The sequence below is a fragment of the Rhinatrema bivittatum genome, chromosome 15 (genome assembly GCF_901001135.1).
Source record: "Rhinatrema bivittatum chromosome 15, aRhiBiv1.1, whole genome shotgun sequence".
Classification (NCBI taxonomy): Eukaryota; Metazoa; Chordata; class Amphibia; order Gymnophiona; family Rhinatrematidae; genus Rhinatrema; species Rhinatrema bivittatum.
The window spans coordinates 63,106,771-63,128,463 of record NC_042629.1 but is presented as its reverse complement, the minus strand read 5'-3'; the positions used below and the strand labels follow the sequence as shown (position 1 = coordinate 63,128,463).

At 44.4% G+C, this 21,693-nt stretch overlaps 1 protein-coding gene across 2 annotated transcripts; it reads right to left on the bottom strand.

The window, feature by feature from the left end:
- Positions 1-16,873, bottom strand: OTUD3 (OTU deubiquitinase 3). 2 transcript variants are annotated; one of them, XM_029578573.1, is made up of 8 exons: positions 16,555-16,873; positions 13,792-13,940; positions 13,499-13,611; positions 11,585-11,707; positions 11,079-11,216; positions 9,927-10,023; positions 3,737-3,921; positions 1-2,152 (listed from the first exon to the last, which is right to left on the bottom strand). In XM_029578573.1, exons 1-8 carry the CDS (start codon positions 16,761-16,763, stop codon positions 1,976-1,978), a joined length of 1,191 nt encoding a protein of 396 aa, XP_029434433.1. In that variant the 5' UTR covers positions 16,764-16,873; the 3' UTR covers positions 1-1,975. The 2 variants fall into 2 exon arrangements, with proteins under 2 accessions (XP_029434433.1, XP_029434432.1); XM_029578572.1 differs by having other exon boundaries at positions 1-2,155; positions 16,555-16,871.
- Positions 16,874-21,693: the final 4,820 nt, after the last annotated feature.

Below are 21,693 nucleotides of genomic sequence, written 5' to 3'. Positions count from 1 at the left end.
GATGGTTTTCCAGATATATAATCACAGAATCAAAATACAGAAGTTCAAGTTCACAGTTCATAGGACAGCACTTGCTGTCGTTTATTGCACAGAGTACTGAAGAGAGATGAAATCCTCACTCTGACACTGCCTGGTCAAGCACAGCACGCAGGTAACCTCGAAGGCTCAGGCCAGCGACCTTTTCTGTACAGCTCCGCACCTGAAGAGATGTTTAAAGCAGGGGCACGCGAGTGCTCCTAGAGCAGTTACTACTCTCTCTCATCAATGCTGTATAATCAATCCACTTCCATCCACGAGTGAAATTCTGCACGCTTTTTACTCTTCTAGTCCTGAGCCGATTACCTTGTCTGAATTCCTGGTGTAAATCTACAAGAAGTTAATTGCTTTTGCTTGCACTCAGTACTGGCACAGCTGCCAAACTTCCAGTCAAGACTCATGGAACCTGGCATGAAACACACCTGAAGTCACCAGCCCTGGCTGGGGATTAGGTGCTCCAGGTAAAACAGGGATTTGTTCCTTCTATGGGACCACGAGTAGCAGCAATTCTAACACAAAACACCAATTCACCAGCAAGGTAAAGGCTGCTGTGCGAATGACAGGAGAGGCGGCACGAGGGCTGGAATTCAGCGTCTCTCCGGCCCTTCTGCAACGTTTCTTGCAGCACTTGTACATAGCAAATGGGGCACCGTGGCCTCTTGGGGGAGGGGGAAAAAAAATCAGTGAACATTGTTTGCAATTCAACCAAATTAAGCTCACCAACAGCCAAGGTGGTGCTTACAAGAAGACCTAAGAATGTAACAGGGAAGAGGCGAGAGCCCTTGGCAGGACCTTTGAGAGTGGTGGACTGTGATTCAGATGGGTTGATTTTTTATTTCCCCCCATTTCAACACAATGTTTCTCCTGCCTATCACTAAATCTATCATAGTTGACTTCTGAACACATGAGAAAATTACACGAAGCTCATTTTGTCCTGAGTGAACAGAGTAATACCTTTCAGTCGCCTCAGGGGGCATCCACTACAGAATCTAGTCACACCCACTCCCAGCCTTCTGGTACCAGGTCCATTCTAAAAGCTGCCCATAACATGGCAGGACCTAGTATGACAGCTAACAGCAAAGGCGGTAAAGCGACCAGGCCGGAATCCTTCAGCTGGCCTAGCCCTTCACTACCACAAGGAGGAACAAATCACTTGGTCCATAGCCACAGCCAAGGGGACAGGAAAGATGCATCACTTATTGGGGACTCTGCTGTTCTGGGCCTGGTTGTGTGGGGCCTGTCCGGTCACCACCACTCCCCCCCCCATGCTCCTCAAGCCCCGCTGCACTGCAAACCTCAATAAGGCGGCCCATTAGTCAATGTGAAAACAATTAGCTCTACACTGCTTCTAGGTATTTTCATTTTCCTTCCCAAGGGAAGTTCGTTCCCTGCTTTAACAAATGAGGTGACCATCCTTGGCCAAACAAGGCAAGGTGATCCTCCTGTTTCTAATTCTTCCTTGCTATTAGGACCCAGGCTGATGTCATTATTGCTATTGCAAAAAAAAAAACAAAAAAAAAGCCAGTCTTAAATGGCAAAATGAAACCATTTCATATTCGTAATGCCTGCTACAATAACCCACTGCATGGCAAGTTTCCCCCTTTCCTCATATATAAATTATGTAAAAAAATAAAACAGGAATAACCATTTTGTAAAGAGAGTTTAAATCATCTAGTACAGAAAAGAACGCAGGGGCAGATCCTTGCCTCTCCTGCACTAAAAGTAAAAGTTTGAATTTCCTATTGACCTCCCCCTTGTCGAAGGTACTGAAGACGACGTGGACGGACGTGAAACCCTTCTTCCAGACACGACGCTGGGAAGGAAGCCAGCGAGCTGGGCATTTAAAAGAAAAAAAACACCAAAAACCGTCATGTTGCACTGCAGTCACTTTATGCAACTCAGTATCCTGTAAACACGCGAGGGAGAGGAGCGGGGCAGATCATATGGTGACGGCAGCGAAGGCCTTCACCAGGGTGACCTGAGGGTCTGGCTCTTGCGCACTCTGCCGGTTGTTGTCAGCATTGTTGCTTCTGGTTTCCAGGACCTTTTGCCTGTGCCGCTCCTCCTGCCGGCGCTTCTTCTCCTGCCGTTGTTCCACTTTTCTTTGCTTAGTGGACTGCTGAAACAGAGGTTTAAAGCAATTAAAAAAAAAAAAAAAAAAAGCATGCATTTTCAGGAGATCAGTTTAGTAATGGTCCACACCTTTCAGAAGCTGGGCTTCTGAAAACAGAAGCCTGGCTGGCAAGTACATCACCCTGGGAGCAGCACCGCGGACAGGAAAAGGGATGAATACAAAAGACAGCCAACAGTGAGCAGGTCCTAATGCGGATTCCTGGCCCAACGATTATAAGTACAACCAGGGCAGGGCTGCATGGATTTCAAGGGGAGGAAGACTGAATGAGAGATATTTATTTACTGTTAGATATTAGTCATCAAGATGCTATACCCCCGCATCCCACACAACATGAAAAACAGATGTTGTATGTGGGCCACTACACTTTTAGCTCACTGATCAAATTGAATCCTAGACTATCTGCTTTGTAAGCCTATACAACCCCACAAGCAAATCCTGCAAAGAACTGAACAGCGCAGTCTGCATCTTATTTTAAGAAGTTACAGCATCATAAGCATATAAAATCTACTTTGATGGCACTGGTCTGTCACTAGTTGCACAAACTAGTGCAGACTGATAGACATTAGCAAAATAAACTTAGGCCATATGCCTATGCAGCTTGTATGAATGTAAAGGGCTCTGGCTTATAAGGCAATAGCAAAACTGTATGTTATTTGTAATAATTTAGCACCCCAAAACCCTTTAGAATCTAAATTGCTTTTGGGCAAGGTCCTCCATCTATTATGCTCGTAATATTTTTTCATCAGTCCTTGTAGCACTATAGTTCTGAATGCATGCAGACTTTGTACAATGCTATATACACTATCGGCATTACATAAAAACAATGTGTGCAAATATAATCTAACAGTATTTTTTGTTGTATTTGGTATATTCTACAACAATTATATTCTTGTGCTGTAGAAAATGTGTGCCAGCTCTACTTATGTATGCACTAAAAATTTCTTTGCAAAGTGCATATCAATTTTCAGGCGTGGCTTTGGTTTCCAGGGCAACCAAAATATGCAAGTTAACCCGATTCTTAGACCAAATTTATTCCACAGATATACTGCAAATCAAATTCATTTGAAGTTCTCAAGTTTGAAGCAAAAGTTCAGCTTCCATGATTCCTACTGGGGGAAAACTAAGGACGCGGTACAGAGGCGCAGTGGAAGCAAGCAAAGAAGCAAGCATCAGCCAACCAGGTTAACGAATATGTTCTGCATCTGCATCACCCCCCCCCTCCTCCCCAACATCTGCAGCATGTTACCACTTATTGTCACCTGTATACTACAGTGGTTCTCAGTTGTTGGGCTGGACGAGCTCAACAGCTCAGGAAGAAAAAAAAAAACCCAAGGGGCATACTACAAAAGATGAACCTCAGAAAGACAGGCTGCGTTCGTTCGAATTACTGAAAATTGAATCTCTTCAACTAGATAGCAGTGCATTATTAGCTTTAAGTTCGAGGCACATGCTGACGGCAGCCAGGTTGCCCTTAACCTTCACGGGCACTTCATCTTGCAACTTGATTGCCAGACATCAATGCCCCCCCGCAGGGCAAGTTACTAAAGCGCGTCAGGGTGAACGTACCTTTTGAGGTTTGTTCTTGTTGGTTTTATTCTCTTCCTTGGGGTTGTTCTGTGTGCTGTCGTCCTCTGCTCCACTCAGACTCAGCTTCCTATTCCCAAAGATTCTTGTCCCACTTCCATTATCCGCCCAGAGCTCAGAGCCGTGCTGACCTCCGACCTCAGGCTCGGTGGCTTCCTCCTCGACATCTACCGGAGAACACATTTTGGATGTAACCAGCATTGGGGGTCCAGTTAGGACTGTAGAGGAGTTGCTATTTGTAGAGTTCCCGGCTATACCAACTCAACAAGTGTAGAACGGTTACTCCCGCCATGTTTGGAAGTAGCCTTCCTGTACACAAATTCGTTTGCAGCCGACTGAACATACAGTTGTGCTCATAAGTTTACATAACCCTGGCAGAATTTGTAAGACTTGTAGCATTTTAAGAAAACATGGAGTTATCAACCAATTTTCCTTTGTCTCTTACCTGCTAATTTTTGTTCCTGTACAACCACAGATCAATCCAGACGCCTGGGTTTTGCATCCCTGCCAGCAGATGGAGACAGAGAAAGTTTTATTGACAGTGCAACATAACCACATGTGCCGCCTGCAGTTCCTCGGTATTGGCCTGTACCCAAGCTTAAAAACAGTAAGACACAAAAATTCTCCTTGTTTAAAAAAAAAAAAAAAAAGTCTGTAGTCCATAACAAGAAAATCGAATAAGCGGACAACTCTCCACCTCCACAGATCAGGCGGGTTCTGGACTGATCTGTAGTACTACAGAATGAAAGTTAGCAGGTAAGAACCAATTTTCCTTTCCCTGTATGTACCCAGATCAGTCCAGACTCCTGGGAGGTACTAAAGCTCCCTACATAGGGTAGGACCTGGAGAGTCCTGCTCACAAAACACTCTCGCCAAAAGACTGGGACTCCGATCCCCCACATGCAAATGACAGTGCCTCGCAAACGTATGCAGTGACTTCCAAGTCGCCACCCTGCAAATTTCCTGCGGCTAAACCAACTGAGCCTCAGCCCACGAGGTCGCCTGAGAGCGCATAGAGTGGGCTCACAAGCCCTCAGGAACTAGACGACCCTTAGCTATGTATGTCAACGCACAATTAAACTCTGGAATTTGTTGCCAGAGGATGTGGTTAGTGCAGTTAGTATAGCTGTGTTTAAAAAAGGATTGGATAAGTTCTTGGAGGAGAAGTCCATTACCTGCTATTAAGTTGACTTAGAGAATAGCCACATGGAATAGACTTAGTTTTTGGGTACTTGCCAGGTTCTTATGGCCTGGATTGGTCTCTGTTGGAAACAGGATGCTGGGCTTGATGGACTCTTGGTCTGACCCAGTATGGCATTTTCTTATGTTGTTGACCCAATGGCCTCCTTGAGCCACTGAGCAATAGTAGCCTTAGATTGCTGAGAACTTCTTTTCGAACCGCTCCACGAAATAAAGGTGATCCGATCTCTTGAAGTCATTAGTTACCTTGAGATACCTCAACGAAGCTCTCCACACATCCAAAAAAGTCCATCACAGGAAAAGCTGGAAGTTCCACAGTCTGATTCACATGAAACACAGATACCACCTTAGGTTAAAAAAAAAAAAAAAAAGGTACAGTCTAACGACAGCCCCGCACCTGAAATCTGAAGGAATGGATCACGGCAAGACAAACTCTGCAACTCAGAAATTCTCCTAGTGGAACATATACCCACCAAGAAAAAAAGAGTTGCTCTCTTAAGTGTCTCGAAAGGAGCCTCATACAAACCAGAGGACGAGATTAAAATTCCAGGATGGAGAAACTTTCCTTACCGGCTGGTGCAAATTCTTTGCCCCTCCCCCCCACCAGAGAAACCAAATCACATCCAATGAGAAGACAGAGGAACCCTCTACCTCGCCCGGGAGACAAGCAAGAGCAGCACCTGGACCCTAAGAGTTCAAAGCCAAACCCTTGACTGAACCCTCTTGAAGAAAAGACAAGATATGAGATTTTAGAGCTTGCACTCCATCAGTGATACACCAGGGCTCAAAAAAAAAACAAAAAACAACCTTTGCAGACCTTCCCATACGAAACAGAAGCCTGTAAGAGAGTAGCAATAACAGCTTCAGGGTATCCCCTGCTTCTCAAAAGTCATGCCACTTGACAAAAGTGAGTAGCCTGGTTGGAGAATATGAGGTCCTGACAAAGAAGACCTGCTAGATGTCCGAAGCGAATCGGACCATCCATGGTCAAGGTGGCCGATGTGGCCACTCCAGGACCGCCGACATTACTTCACCTGGCTGTCTCTCTGGCCACCACAAACCTTGCCTGATTGGGTGATTCTTACTACCAATCAGGAACTTCGAGTTCTACACCATGAACCAGAATGGAAATTAGAAGCCACCAAGACGGGCTTGTCCCTGCCAACACCCTCAAGCGGCAAGGGAAAATGAAACTACTCTGCGAGCAGGTTCCACTGAGCCAACAGAGCTCTCTGCAGAGGCCTCATATGTGCAAAAGGTCCATGGCACTAACTCCAGGATTGAAGCCATCGAGCCCAGAACCCGCATATATTCCAAGGACCCTGGGCACCAGCAACCCCAATAAGCAACAAATTTGCCTCTACAGTTTCTGAACACACTCCTCCATGAGAAACACCTTGCCCTTCCGTGTGTCGAAAACTAGCTCCAAGGTACTCCAGGGGCCTCTTTGCCAAGTTCACTACCCAGCCAAGCGACTCTAATGTACAGATTACCTTCTGAACTGACAACAAAGGTCATCCAACCTTGCCCTGATAAAACAGTCGTCTAGATAGGGGTGCACCAGAACTCCTTCCCGACACAAAGCTGATGCCACCACCACCACCATAACCTTGGTGAAGGTGCATGGTGCCATCGCCAAACCAAAGAGAAGAGCCTGAAACTGAAAATGCTGATCCAGAACCACGAATGGCAGAAACCATTGATGTTCTGGATGGATGGGAATGTGCAGATATGCCTCTGTCAAATCCAGAGATGCCAGAAACTCGCCTTTGCGAACTGCTGCCATCACCGACCTCAGTGTCTCCATCCAGAAACGCGGTACCTTGAGCACCTAATCTACCTTCTCAGTCCAGAATTGGGCAAAAGGTGCCTTCCTTCTTTGGAACAAGGAATTAAATGGAATATCTTCCCTTGCCTCGCTCCTCTCAGGGACTGGAATTACCGTCCCTAGCTTCTGCAAACGGTCCATTGTCTCTCGAACCACAAGTTCCTTGTCCAAGAGCCCACAAGGGGAAACTAGAAACAAGTCTCAGATGGGCCGAGCAAATTCCCCTTGGGAGGAAGGCTCGTAACCCCAAATTAGTCTCCTGACTGCAGAACTGCAGGTTTTGTACCATCTACCATCTGCTGGAGACAGAGAAATACTGAGGAACTGCAGGAGGCACACGTGGTTATGTGGCAGTGTCAGTAAAACTTTCTCTGTCTCCATCTGCTGGCAGGGATGCAAAACCCAGGAGTCTGGACTGATCTGGGTACTTACAGGGAACACGTCTTATTTTTAATTTGTTTTAAACTGTTATTTTGTGATGTATAAAATAGTATAATCATTAAACAAGCCAAAGCAATAAAGGAAATAATAAAATGGTCCTGTTCAAAAGTTTTCATACCCTTGCATGTTTGGGCTGATAATATGCACTCAAATTGACACACAGGTTGAGATGGCAATGAACGGTAAATATCTACATCTGTGCCTTGTTTGACTGCAATAGTCAAATCATTTTTTCTTAGCTCTTAAGAAAACCTTGCGCATTTCATCCAAAGCTGCGCTGACTTTGGTGATTACTAAAGCATGGGGAAAGCAAAATAATTGTCAAAGGATCTGTGAGCAAAAGTAATTCAACCTTCTAAAATCAGGAAAAGGACAAAGATATCCAAGGATTTGAAGATGTCAATCAGTACTGTTCAAGCTCTGATCAAGAAGCGGAAAATTATGGGTTTGGTTAATACCAAGCCAGACCAAGAAAGATTTCAGACAACTGCCAAGAAAACTTTTTGGGATAGAAAGTAAAACCCACAAGCAACTTCTACTGAGAAATAATGGCTTCTCTGAAACAAAGTGGTGTGGGTACAATAAGGAGATACTTGGAACAAAAAATGGGCTGCATGGTAGAGTTGGCAGAAAAGCCCTGCTTACAATACGCCAATCAGCACCTAAAGAACCCTCAAAAACGTCGAACAAAATTTGGGGTGATGAGACCAAAACTGAACATTTATGGTTGTGTCCATAAAGTTATGTAAATACTATGTTTGGGGTGGTGAATCTCTGCTGGGTTTTTGTTTTTTTTGGTGGTGGGAGGGGGGGGGGGGGGGGGATGAGCTAGAGTGGCACAGAGAATTCCGTCAAAATTGATGCCAGGATGATTGCATCTTATCAGAAGGTATAGTAGGAGAATGTCCATTCATCAGCCAGGAAGCTGCGCATGGGGCGCGCTTGGACTTTCCAACACGACAATGATCTGAAACATAAGGCCAAGTCGACCCTCCAGTGGCTGCAGCAGAAGAAAGTGAAGGTTGTGGAGTGGCCATCACAGTCTCCTGACCTCAGCATCACTGAGCCACTTTGGAGAGAACTCAAGACATGCAGGTCATGCTAGACACAACCAAAGCATTTACTGGATATGGAGGCTTTTACCAAGAGGGATGGGCAGCTTTACCACATGAGAATACACCATATTAAGAAATGAGGGTATGCAACTTCTGAACAGGACCATTTTGATTTCCCTTATTGCTATGGTTTGTTTAATAATTGCGCTATTCTATGATACATAAAATAGTTTAATTTGAACCATTAAAAACAGGCGTGTTTTATCCGATTATTCGTGTTTTCTTAAAATGCTACACATCTTACAAATTCTGCCAGGGGTAGGTAAATTTATGAGCACAACTGTAGACACTTCTGTGCCACTTCACCACGCATTGCTTCATTTTCTTAAGACATCAGCACGTTTGTCAGTCACAAACATGTTGCACTGCTTATAAAACCCTTTAGTGTTTGCTAACTGGAAAAAAAACTACTTTTCAAATCATTCATACCGAGGTCTTCTTAATACCTGGGGACTTTATGTGCAGGTGGATTTTCATGACAAAATGCATGTAGATGTGATCTGTGCGCGTTATTTTCCAATCCTGCCCAAAACACCCCCTTCCCAGGAATGCTTCCCCCATATACAGCCTAAAAGTGCCTGCTTTTGCCACACACACACACAGGCACTTTTCAGATAGGCCAGGTTAGCTGTGTTAATGATTTTCCTGCATCAACAGTTATCGGAAATGAGCCATCTCGAAGGATGTGTGTACCCAGCAGGGAAGTCAGCAGAAGCGGGTGCCAGTCGTCATACAGCACTAGCCAGGAACAGCACCTGGAGCTGCACAGGCGCTCAGCCCTTCAGAAGGCCACCTTTGTGGGGGGGCTCATCTTAACGCAACCCCTCAGTGCGAGGATCAGAAAACACGTGCACAGCTCTTCAGGACCTCCGTGGGGACGTATTTATTTTACCAAAATAGAAAGAGGTTAAGTTTTGGTTCCATCTTTATAATGTAAAATTTGAGGGCAGCTCGGAGTTAATTTACTGAGTGATAAGGGTGGGGCATCACTCTCTGAAACAGTGGCCATCTTTTTTTGGCCCAGCCGTTCCCCCTCCTCCTTTGGGCTAACTGCTCAAATCAGGACCGACCCTTATTAGGCTACAGCTGCCATCAGCCAACATTCACAACAACTACCCAGGGTTTTTCTCCTCTTCCCCCCCTCCCCCACACATATATTCTTAGTCCAGCCATAAGCCATGGGCCACAGACCACCATCTGTTGCTCCCTCTGGATCCCAGTACACCAGCCACCAAGTCTGGCCAGCAGGTGTCACCATTGTGCAAAGGCTAAGACTCCTCCCCCCTCCCTCACCACCTCTCAAAGACTGAACACTGCCTCCACAGCGACTCCGGCTCCAGCCGCTCAGGGAGCCAGGCTCAGGTCTTCCACATAGCACTGCCACCGAGCCGGCCCAGGAGATGCATTCTGATATTATCTCTTTCCTCAAGCTTAAAAAAAAAAAAATAAAATTTTTAGCTCCATCTAGTTTCTGATTTAAAATAGAAAAACTGTGTGGGGCGATGGACTTGCGCTTGGCGCTCTGAAAAGCCACAGTGAACAGCAAAGTAAAAAAGAGCCCGCCTTGGCCAAGCGTCCACTAACTTACCGATTCTTTTCAATTCGTTCATCTGAAGAATTGCAAACACGGCTGACTCAACATTGTAGTTCTCCGCTTCCAGGTTCTGCAGTATTAACTCTACGTCCTGCCCGCCAGGATATAAACACACAAAAAAACCCCCAAAAAAACAGCAACAGTTAAAAATATGAATCAAAATCTAGGACTGTAACTTTGAAACAGTCGCGCGGGTGCACATGTGCGGGCGTATGCCAGATCGCGCCAAAGGATGCGGCCATTTTATAGCATACGTGCGTTATGTGTGCACAGCTGTACGCATGTACGTGCGCACACGATTTTATATGGACGCATGCATGTGTGCACAAATGCCACCTCTATCGCGAAGGGGGGGGATTTTAGTAGACGCGTGCCAATGCAATTACCAGTTTCCCCAGTTCGTTCCCAGTTCACCCAGGTAAAGGATAGGACTTCCTAATCCCCCCTCCACGGTTAATTAGCCTCCCCTTTTACCCTGTTAGCCCCTACCCTTAAAACCCCCGCTCCTGGAACGCCCATGGCCCGCCCCTTTCCACAGTTACCAGGATACACGGGCGTACGCAGGCGCCTTTTAAAACCCACGTGGTGCGCACCGGCCCAACTTCTTGGTGAATCTCCCGGCTTTGGCACGCGCCAGGCTTTTAAAATTCACCCCTTATGTGAGCACACTTAGATGACATCAGCGCTCAACACCGGTCTCGCAGCCTCCTGTAAGTCTGGGGCCAAACATGCAAGCTCCTAGGCAGGGATCAGGGTGTGCACGGCCCTGGCAGGATTATAGCCAGCACAGACGGAGGGAGCAGCATCAGGAGGGGTGCCCACAGCAGAAGCATTCCTCGCTCACTTCTCCAGTTGCTGGCACCACAGGAAGAGGCAAAAAGGGAGACCACCACCTAAAACAAACTAACTATCTGCTTGCGTGACTATTAAGCAGCAGAGTAATTAGGTCGCCTCTCTCAAAACATTTATTTACACACTACATTTCATAGACTGCATTTAAGAAACATGACTGAAAGGCATCGGAGCCGAGGTGCCATGGCATATCGTGTGCACCAACCCTCATGAGTATCGGTGGCGGGAAAAGAATTTTCTTAATACAAAATGAGCCCAAGCGTACACCGGCAAACATCAGGCCCGCTTACTCACCGAGCAGCCCGTTGCATTATGGACTTTCTGCACCACTTCTTCCATCTGCTCCTGGAAATCCTCCGTCTCCTGCGGCGCACTGCTCTCCTCATCTGGCCGGTTTTTTGTCTTCTTGTTTAAACTGTCTTTGCCGAGCATCTGGAGAAATAAAAGTAGTAGCAGCAGCAGCAAGCTAACTAAACTTTCCAAGAGAATCTATAAACCAAGCCATCAAAGGAAAAGGGAGCACATTTTATATCAGCTCTGTGGCCAAAATTAGCCCTTCCAGGAGAGGCAGCAGCTCCCAGCCAAACTCTACAATCGGCTACTCGGGGAATTTTGTAAAATTGATCAATTGTATTGTTTCCTTTAAGTTAATTAAAAAAAAAAAAACACAAAAAAAAACAACCCAAGTTTTGTTGAACCCTAAAGGTTCAGACATGCAGAAAGAAAATGACCTGCTGGCAGCAAGGACTCCTCCTGAGACCCACCAACAAAAAAAAAAGAGAACGGGTGACGTCACTGACCTCCGTCCGAAGGCAAGCTGGAGTCTCTGAATTATCATTAAAGCGCCGCACACTGTCATAGTGCTCGCCATAGCGGTATGCAATGTGCAGCTCCCGGGCATTGGCCTTGTCCGTTCCACGGATCTAGGGAGGACAAAAAGGAAGATGCTTAACAGTTTTGTCCTTTCTTTCTGCTTGAATTAGTGTTTAATATTAAAGGTGACTTCATTAGCATCAATCCCTCTCCATGCACATTGCAAAATACCGAGGCATCCAAGGCTTCTAAATTCACCCAGGACATACAGTCTTCCAAACCACTACCTCTCTCGAACATGCGTATCGATGCACCCAGACAAAGAAAACAAGGCCTAGGAGCTCACTCTTGGGTTTCACTAGCCTTTGCACCACCATCAATCTTAATTCAGGTTCTGAATTCCATACCAAGAAAATAGAATGAGCGGACGACTCTCCCCCCCCCCCCCCCCTTCCCCACAGATCAGGTGAGTTCTGGACTGATCTGTGCTACTACAGGAATGAAAACTAGCAGGTAAGAACCAATTTTCCTTTCCCTTACGTACCCAGATCAGTCCAGATTCCTGGGATGTACCAAAGCTCCCTACTCAGGATGGGACCTGGAGAGTCCCGCTCGCAAGACACCCTCGTGGGAAAAAAAAAAATCAGGACCCTATCCCCCCCCCCCTTCCCCCCCACATCCAGACAATAGTGCCTTGCAAAAGTTATGCAACTTCCAAGTCACTGCTCTGCAAATTTCCTGCAAAGAAACTGAGCCTTTCAAATCAAAAATCATTTCCAGACTACAGAACTGCAAGTTCTGGAGACAGAGAAATACTGAGGAACTGTAGGTGGCACACATGGTAATGTAGTAGTGTCAGTAAAGTGTTGTCTCCATCCGCTGGCAGGGAGGGCAAAACCCAGGAGTCTGGACTGATGCTAAATTAGCCCATCCAGTCTGCCCATGTTTTTATGATAGACGTTTACAGAATAATGAGTGGTGAGGAAGAAATTAATAGGAAAAGGTTATTTATTCTTTTAAATAGTACTAAAACTAAGAGGCACGCCATGAAACTTAACTTGTAAAAAAATTAACACAATTGGAGAAAGCATGTTTTCAGTCGACCCACAATTGTGACCTGCCCCTTCCCCATGTTTCTGTAAAGTCAGAATTGCAAGTCAGGGCCTGGGACTAGCTTGGTGGCATGTGTGTGTGAGAGCTATATGCCTGTATGGAGCTGCGGAAATGCATGTATTTGAGATTACACGAGAGAGATTGTGACCAAGGTGTGATTGTGTAAATTTATAGCAGAAATGAAAGGTGAGATGAAACAATAGTAGGACAGAAAATCAGAAACAAGATACTTAAAAACAAGACATAGTTAAAGTATAGATAATGAGAAACAGGGAGGCAAGCTGCAAAGAAATGAAACCAATAACAGAAATCTGAAAAACATTATGATAATTTTAAAATCTTTATACATTCAGTATACAGGATGTGCTGGGAGTATTTATTTGTAACCACCATGGTGTATCCATTGAAGGTAACCTAATGTGGCATCAATGACAATACTCGGCTCCCATCATTTAACACTAAGAAAACAGATGGACCAAACAAATGATTTCTCAGTTCTGTAATATTTGGTTTAATCTACGAACCTAGTTCATAAATATCTTCTATGTTAGCAACCATATAAACCGTTTTTTGGAAACATTGTTAAACATTGTAACTTTGTAAACTGTTGTGATGGCAAAACCGAATGACATTATATAAAACTCGATAAATAAATAAAATACAGCAACCACCACTGGGACAACAGTACCACTGGCACCCCCAGTGGCTCTGTCATTGTTTAGGAAAGGGAAGAACAAGCCACAGAATGGCCTGCGTTATCTATTTTAAAGACCTGCTTCAGTCCTTACCTGCCAAAGAGGTTTGTTCAGTTGATGAATCACCACATTCACTTCATTGTTTCTTGCAAAGGCCACAATGGCATCGTTGCCAGCAAACGTGCCAGGTTTTGCCAAACTGGCAACTAGGAAAGCAGAGGGAGGGGGGGGGGGGGATAAGTTTTAGAAGCAGTTGAACTGCATTCAAGTGAGATGCTAGCCTGGTACACAAAAAAAAGACAACTGTACGGCAAATGCCAGCTCTCATGGTGGTTACAGATATGTCCTAGAACAATGTTCTCTCCTGCTTGATATTCAGCACTTACTGTGTCTGTCAAAGGGAATGTCATCCTCCACGAAGGGCTCAAAGTCAGTGCGCTGCCTCACCATGTAGTCCACAGTTTCCTGGCGGTGCTTGAGGTGGTTTCGAGAGTGGCCCTCCAGCTGATCTCCCAGAGCTCGGAACAAGCAGTTGCTGGAAGTTGAGATTCGATGAGTCAGATACAACTGTCAGCATAGAGTGAAAAAAGGGCCAAGTCGGAAAAAAGAAAGGTAAATAAATGGGGAAGTGGGACAGAACTGAACAAAACAGGGAAAGGAGAGAGAATAATGCAGGGGGACCGGTACAACCATAACACAAAAAAAATGGAAAGAGACCAATGGAAAAATGCACAGAGCAGAAACCATTTCACAGACTCAAATTTTCACCTTTAATCATTCTAATGCCTCTATAGTTTAATAAGCACCTCAGTATAAACTTATTAAATCAGGAGACTGATGGACTTTCTGCCTAACAGAATCTCCTCTACAGGCAGCAGAGTGGGACTGAGTGGCTAAGTCCCACTCTGCTGCTGCCCCTTTCAACTTTCAGAAACAAATCCCAGCTCAGTCCTTCCCTTATGATCCTGCCAGCTGGCAGGAGAAATGGTACTAAATACTGGATCTACTTCCTCTGTGCTGCAGAGCCAGTCTCACTGTATGATCCTAGACACCCGGACTGAACGGGGCAGAATTGGAGTGAAATTCGGCAGGATTCAAGCATCATACAGGGAAAGGGCAAAAGGTTGTAGAGAGGACCTTGAAAGCATGTGGGGAGCTCAAAGGGGGTTCATGCAAGCCAAAGGTGTAGACAAGGTGTGTGACAGACCTGAAGGGAAAGGGAACAGATGGTGAGTGAGCTGGCAAGGGCCAGGAGGGTGAGAAAGCTCCTGTAACACACACACGCCTGGATTAACTATAACACACATACACCCACCTGAGGCTCTGGTAAACACACACTTCCAGCTCATGCAGTCATATAAAGTATATTTAAGATACAATATAGTTATAGACTTGTTGAAGACTATAACTGAAAGTAAAACAAACTAAACATTAAAAGCATAATGCTGCACTTTTCAGATATCAGTTATGTTACTAGTAGTGTTTTGGTGGTGTGGTGAATGCAATTATGGTAAAATAAGTCAAATACAAAAAAATCACGGAGAGGGATCACTATTCCCAAACCAAATAATTGTTAATATTTTTAATTATTTATATATAAGGAGACAGGTATCAAAAAACTCAGTGCCTATTATTGTCTATCCACCGTCTCCCGCCCACATAGGGCCTCAGACAGTATCAGCTCTTATGGCACCATAATTATAATCATGTACCATCTCCCTTGTTGGGTTTTTTTTTTTAATTTTTACTGTTTTTTTTATTTGTCACTTTATTATTGTAAACTAATCATCAATATAAAAAGCTTTATCTTAGTTGTAACCTTGGTTGTAACCTCTAGTTACTTGATTTCCAAAAGAGATACTTAGCTCAGGCAGCTGGCGGTTAGATAGAATTCCTGTGAAAGTGACAATAATAAAGTGACAAAAAACAGTAAAAAAAATTGTTTTTAAATGATATAAGGGAGATGGTACATGATTATAATTATGGTGCCATAAGTGCTGATACTGTCTGAGGCCCTATGTGGGCAGGAGACAGTGGATAGACAATAACAGGCACTGAGTTTTATGATACCTGCCCTCCTTATATATAATTAAAAATATTAACAATTATTTTGTTTGTTGGGAATAGTGATCCCTCTCCGTGATTTTTTGGTATATATTAGGAGAGGAGTTGGCTTTTGTGTGGTGATTAAAATAAGTCAAATGCCATGGGCCGGATATACTAAGCAGTTTTCTCAGTGTATGTGCCCCTATATGAGTAGTTCATCTTGGCTTAATACATGCCAACATCTGCATTAACTGAAAGAAATAAGCAACTTCTTTATCAAGGTATTTCCCTCCCTCCCCGATTAGTGAAAAAATGCTAAATATTTGATTTCCACCTTCTGAGTGCTTAAGGGACTACTGCAGCTATATATAAAAATATTTCTTTAAGTGAGCACTATGTTTTATTTGATCTTCCATGCACATTTGATTTAGCACACACTAAACACAACAAACAGCACATCCCTGCCTCTCAAGCATCCCAACCAACACCATCCTCAGGACGGTTAAGGGCACAATCCAAAGTAAAACGATGTTTGTCCTTTATTCGTTTGCTACAGGTGAAAACATGTACATTATTCTCTATTCATTACCACCCCGCCCTCCCCTTGAAAACAAGTCTATTCATTATGACAGAAGAGATTATGGAGACTAGAGAGGGTCCAGGGAAGAGCAACCAAATTGGTGCAGGGTACAGTCCTATGAAATGAGGCTGAAGGAACTTAACATGTATACCCTAGAAGAGAGGAGAGATGGGGAGGTTACGATACAGATATTTAAATACTAGAATGGTATTAACGCACAGGAAGCTGTAGAATTAGGGGGGGGTCACGGTAAGAAGCTCCAAGAGGAACTGTCAGGAAGCATTTAAAAAACCTGCGAGACGTGGCATGAAACTAAAAGGCACTTCCTTACGTGCAAACAGACGAATGAATTCGGCCAAGGCCTCGCGGATTTGTTTATAAAGCTGTCGGCAGCACCACTCCTCCCCCCCCCCCCCGGTTGCAGCCGTCAGCACGGGTCCCCCCTGCGTGTTGATAACAACCTCACCCGCCCCCTCTCCTCAATCCGTCCCCCCCCCCCCTCCCTCCCTGGCCGCGCACTCACCCGTCCCCCGGCACCTCGCGCAGCCGCAGCCCCAGCGCCTGCAGCTGGTTGGCGAAACTGAGGAACTCCTCGGCGGCCTCGCCGCCCTCCGCCTCGGGCCGGTTCCGGCGCTCCTTGGCCAGGGCCCTCCGCGCCGCCCTCTCGTCCCTCTTGCGCTCCACCTCGGCCTTCCTGCCTGGCCGGGCCTTCACCACCTGCTTTCGGGACATTCCCGCGAGCGGAGCCCCGGTTGACTAGGACGGAGGCGACGCTTCCGGAACGGAGAGCCACGCACGCGACCCAGCCCCGCCTCCCGCGCTCTGGAACAAAAGAGGCGTCAGGGCGTCCCCTGTCACGTGACGAGGAATAACCATAGAGATCGAGGCCAAAGAGAGGCTAGAAGAAAGCCGGCAGCTGCCTGCCTAGGGATGGGGGCAGGCAGACGGTGCTTTCTTATTCAAATAACTTTCTGGCTTGTTTTTGTGCGAAGTAATATTTGACAACATGGCCTTTCTTTTTTTTTCTTCGGAGTAGGAATAAAACTTTGAGAATGCACAAATATCTAGGCAGGGCCGGCGCGTCCCAATAGGAGAACAAGACGGTTGCCTAGGGTGCCAGCCATTAGGGGGCGGCAAAGAGCAGCCATATGGGGCCGTTTGCGGAGCCAATTCACTCACGGCTGAGAGGAGTAGACTTGGTGGACCGCGAGCAGAGCCTATCCCGCTTATGGCCGAGAGGAGTAGGACCTCATGTAGCCAATGACCATGTAGCCATGGGAAGCCGAGGTTTCATGAAAGTTTTAACATTCTTCAATGATGGACTATGTCTTTTAATATCTGTTAAATGTAGAAAAGTGATTGAACTGGCACAAGTTTAAATCCTATTCATCAGACGCTCATTTGAGATAATACTTTGCTAGGTGGAGGTCTGAACTGAGAAATCATCATGGAAAATAAAGTTTAAAAAAATAAACTGAATAAAACTAGATGGATAAACTAAAATGTGCTTCTTGGAATATGTTGCATTCGGCTGGCCATGGGTCTGGCCCATGACCGGCCGCCCTTACCTCTCTTCCGGCTCTCAGAGCAGTCCACAACGCTGAAGATGTGGCCGACCGCCATGAAGGCCCAGAGTGCAAAGCTAGGGACACCACTCAGCTGAGCCGTGTGTCTCGAGGCGTGCACGCGGCTCATCACCATTTAAAGAGCCCATGGTGGGAAAAACCACTGTGGCGCCCACAGATGATATCACAGGCTCTCCAGTATTTAAAGCCTGTTCGGACCTGCTACTGATGCCTCAGCAATAGGTCAAACTTGTTGAGTAACTTGGTTGCCATGCAGTACCTGTGCTCTGTTCGGTTCCTATCAGCAAAGTAATATCAACATTGAATACAATATCACAGTAAGCTGTACATAAATCAATACAGGTAAATAGGAAACAGACAATAATAAAGATAGAATATTAACAAAGAACAATAAAGAAAAAAAGAACAGAACACCTCCCTTATACGCCCTCCTCTATATAAGCCAGTGTTTATAGGAAATCTGGAGGAATCGAGCCTGGGGACTCTGAAGAAGAACAACTTGCTCTCAGTTCATCCAACTAAAATAAGCAAATGCTATGCTTTATATATCCCTCTGCAAGTTAGATGTTTCAAAGGCATTTCAATACCAGTCTTTGATCTCCCATTTGGTAAAAGACACAAACTGCTTAACTTATTATCAGCTTATTGATATGGGTACTAGTCTTTAGCATTTCAACTTCCCAGGTGATAAGAAATACTAAATGTCTTCGTTTTTTATGTCCCCAGAGATACCAGATGTTCCTTGGAGCCATCCCAGCTCTTTATCAGCTCATTGTTGCCAGAATGTCTCAGGCATGCAGGGAACAAATGGCGTTAGTGTCACGCCTTTATACAATCTCTGCACTCAAATCACATGCAATATATTGATTTATACTCATCAGTCATTAGAACCTGCTCTGATCCATAGCTGTCTATTCGCAGTACAAAGTCTTCCTGAGATTTAGCTGTCTAAAATTATCTTCCCACAATCCTTGCTTCCTGTTCTTGTGTCTCCGTTGGTTCCTGTCTCCTCATCTGGTGGTTCCTGGTTCATCTTCTCCCTGCTGACTCACCTTGATTTTTTCCTTTCGATTGACTCTTCAGCTTTGGACTTCGGCTTCTTCTTCGGTATTGGATTCTTAGCTGACCTTGGACTTCGATAGATTGCTGCCTGCCCCGACCTCGGTTTGTCTTTGTTTCTGCTGCCTGCCTCGACCTCTGCCCAAACTGACCTGTCTTCTTTTCGCTGGCCTTCTAACACGATGGATTCTCCTTCATCCAGAGGCCCGGGCCTAAGTCCAGCCAGCCCCAGCACCCAAGGGCTAAACCTGCGGGGAACGTGGTGTGGTATTGGTGAAGTCCCTGTTGGGCCTCTGCTCCAGCCAGCTCCGCCTGCCGACAGTGACGATTTGCAGGGCTTCTTCCTGTGGGTAGTGCTAACCTCACCTCTGTCCAAGGGTCCACAAATGCAACAGAATATAGCAGGCCTGGGCTCTCCTATAACACATAAGAAAGGCTTTGCAAGCTTTGAAAAGATATAAAACTCAGATAGCAATATTACACAAAACAGATTATGTGGAACATGAGAAACAAAGGGGAGAATGGGTAGGAGAACCTAATCTTGCTTCCTTGTGAACAAGGAAAGCTGGAGTAGCAATTGTTATAGGGAAAGCCGTGCCCTATAAAAAAAAAAAAAAGGACCACCCATGATCCACAAAGCCAATAAGTTATTATAGAAATTACTGTATTTGATAAGGAGATTATTCCTTGTAAAGCCTATGCTCCAAATGTTTGTCATAATTTTTTTACACAAGAGGTCAAAAAATGATTAGAGCTAACTGACATACCAATCATTTTAGATGAAGACCTCATCTGTGAGCATGATTCCATATTAGATAGTTCTGTCCTTGCTGCTAAAAAAAGTCTTGGTAAAATAAAAAAGAAATAACTTATTTATGAAAAAGGTAAAGCTGCTTATGCTAGGTTGTTGCACCCAACATAGAGGGGACTGTACACATGTCTCTAGAGCACACATAATCCAATCAAGAATTGATTAGTTTCTAATTTCTGAAAAAAAGTCTCTAAAATTATCAAAACAGAGTTAGGGCTACTTGAAATTTCAGATCACACATCCAAGTGGATAGATGTGATGAGCTATTTTCTGATACAGCCCAGACAAGAAACAACATTCCCAGAATATATATGAATAGCAATTCTGAATTCATGAAATATCTCATGTATGTTTGTCTTGACTAGATTGTCAGCTTCATGGAACAGGGACTGTCTCTTATGTGTATCTTGTACAGTGCTACATATGGCTGGTAGAGCTTTATAAATGATAAATAGTAGTTGTAGAAGTAGTAATATATTAAAAAGAAGTGGGGTGAGTTCCTGGAATTCAACAAACATCATAGGAAAACACCAATATTGCTATAGGAAAGTGAAAAGGTTCTAATGAGGGTAGAAATAATAGCATGTACGATAAAACACAAGTGGGATACAATTAGAAACTTCTTAAACCTTCAAAAATTTACTAGAGAATGGCAAGTCCCGGCAGCCCAACCAAACTCCAACATTACGCTCTGCATCAATGACAGGGGATGGCAGGAAATTTGAATCGAACAGTTACCAACAAGAGCCCTGAACTTGGCGGTTGGTGAAACAGATAAGTATGGGAAAATAAGTGTGGGAGCTTGCTGGGCAGACTGGATGGGCCACTTGGCCTTTTTCTGCCATAATTTCTATGTTTCTATGTTTCAGACCAGACCAATACAGAAAAATGTAAATCTATTCAAACTATGCTAAACACTTTGATGCATTGGTGTACAAAAAAATTCCATACAGGTTATTTCAATTTAGCAACAAGTTGGGGAAGATGATGGCAAAATTGGTTAGAATGTGGGAATGTGTTAAATTGATTCTTATACTTAAATATAATAAGGGGAAACTGCAATTCTAGTAAAGATATTGTCAACATTATTTGTGACTTCTATCAATCTTTAAATGCAGAGGAGAAAGTTAATTTGTCAAACGTGAAGTCTTATCTAGAAAGAACTTCATTTCCTAAACTGTCACAAGACCAACTAGACCAATACACCTGAAACTATACAAGACATTCAATATTAAGAGGGCAAATTTCAAAATGCCCACAGAAATACAAAATTCATGGGCACTTTTTATCGGTGGATGTTGCACCAGTTTTCAATGGGAAAACTTTCCCTTTGAGAATCACTCAAGAAAAAGTTTCCAAACAACTATGCACTGGCTTTTTGTGGGGGGTACTTTTTCCAGGTAAAAGTACTTGCAAGTCCCTCGCCTACTCCAGCCTTGGAAATGCCTCCTTTTACTGTGGGTAAAATTACACGCGGAGGGCCACTATGCCTGGATGGGCAATTTTCAAATAGCTATTTATCCGCAGAAATGGGGGTCTTTGAAAATTGCTCTACTAATTAGCTAAAACTGCAGAAGCCCCAAGCCCAGATGGGTTCAGTGCTGAATACTGTAAGATTCTCGTAGACCAGATCAGCATCCCCCCCTGGCCTAGGTGTTCGAAGCTGCTTTGAATGAAGGTATATTCCTTCTCTCTTCCAAAAACCCCATTACTACAGTAAACCCTACGAAAGGAAGGAACCCAGAAAATCCAGCCTTCTATCAACTCATCTCTATTTAAAATAATTTGCAAAAATCATAGCAACTAGAGGGCCTGATTTACTAAGGCTGTTTTCCCATTCTGTGTCTATTAGGGGAGAAAAGGTTTAGTAAATCAGCTTCAGTTAATTTCCCTAGATGTTCCAGTACACATAGTCATAAAATTATATCATCCTTGGAGTTTTGTAAAAATAATAACATTCCATCATTGCTAATTAGTTTTGATGCAGAAACAGCCTTCAGTCATACTTATATCCTGGAAATGGCTTTTCCTTACGTTTAAGACTTTTGGATTTACTGGGGAAGTACTTAAAAATGTTTCACTTCTATGACTCTCTTACTGCTACAGAATTAGTAAATGGAGAGACATCAGGTGACTTTATGTTACAAAGGGGAACCTGACAAGGATTACTTTTATTGGCGTTATTTATTTTAACCCTAGATCAGCT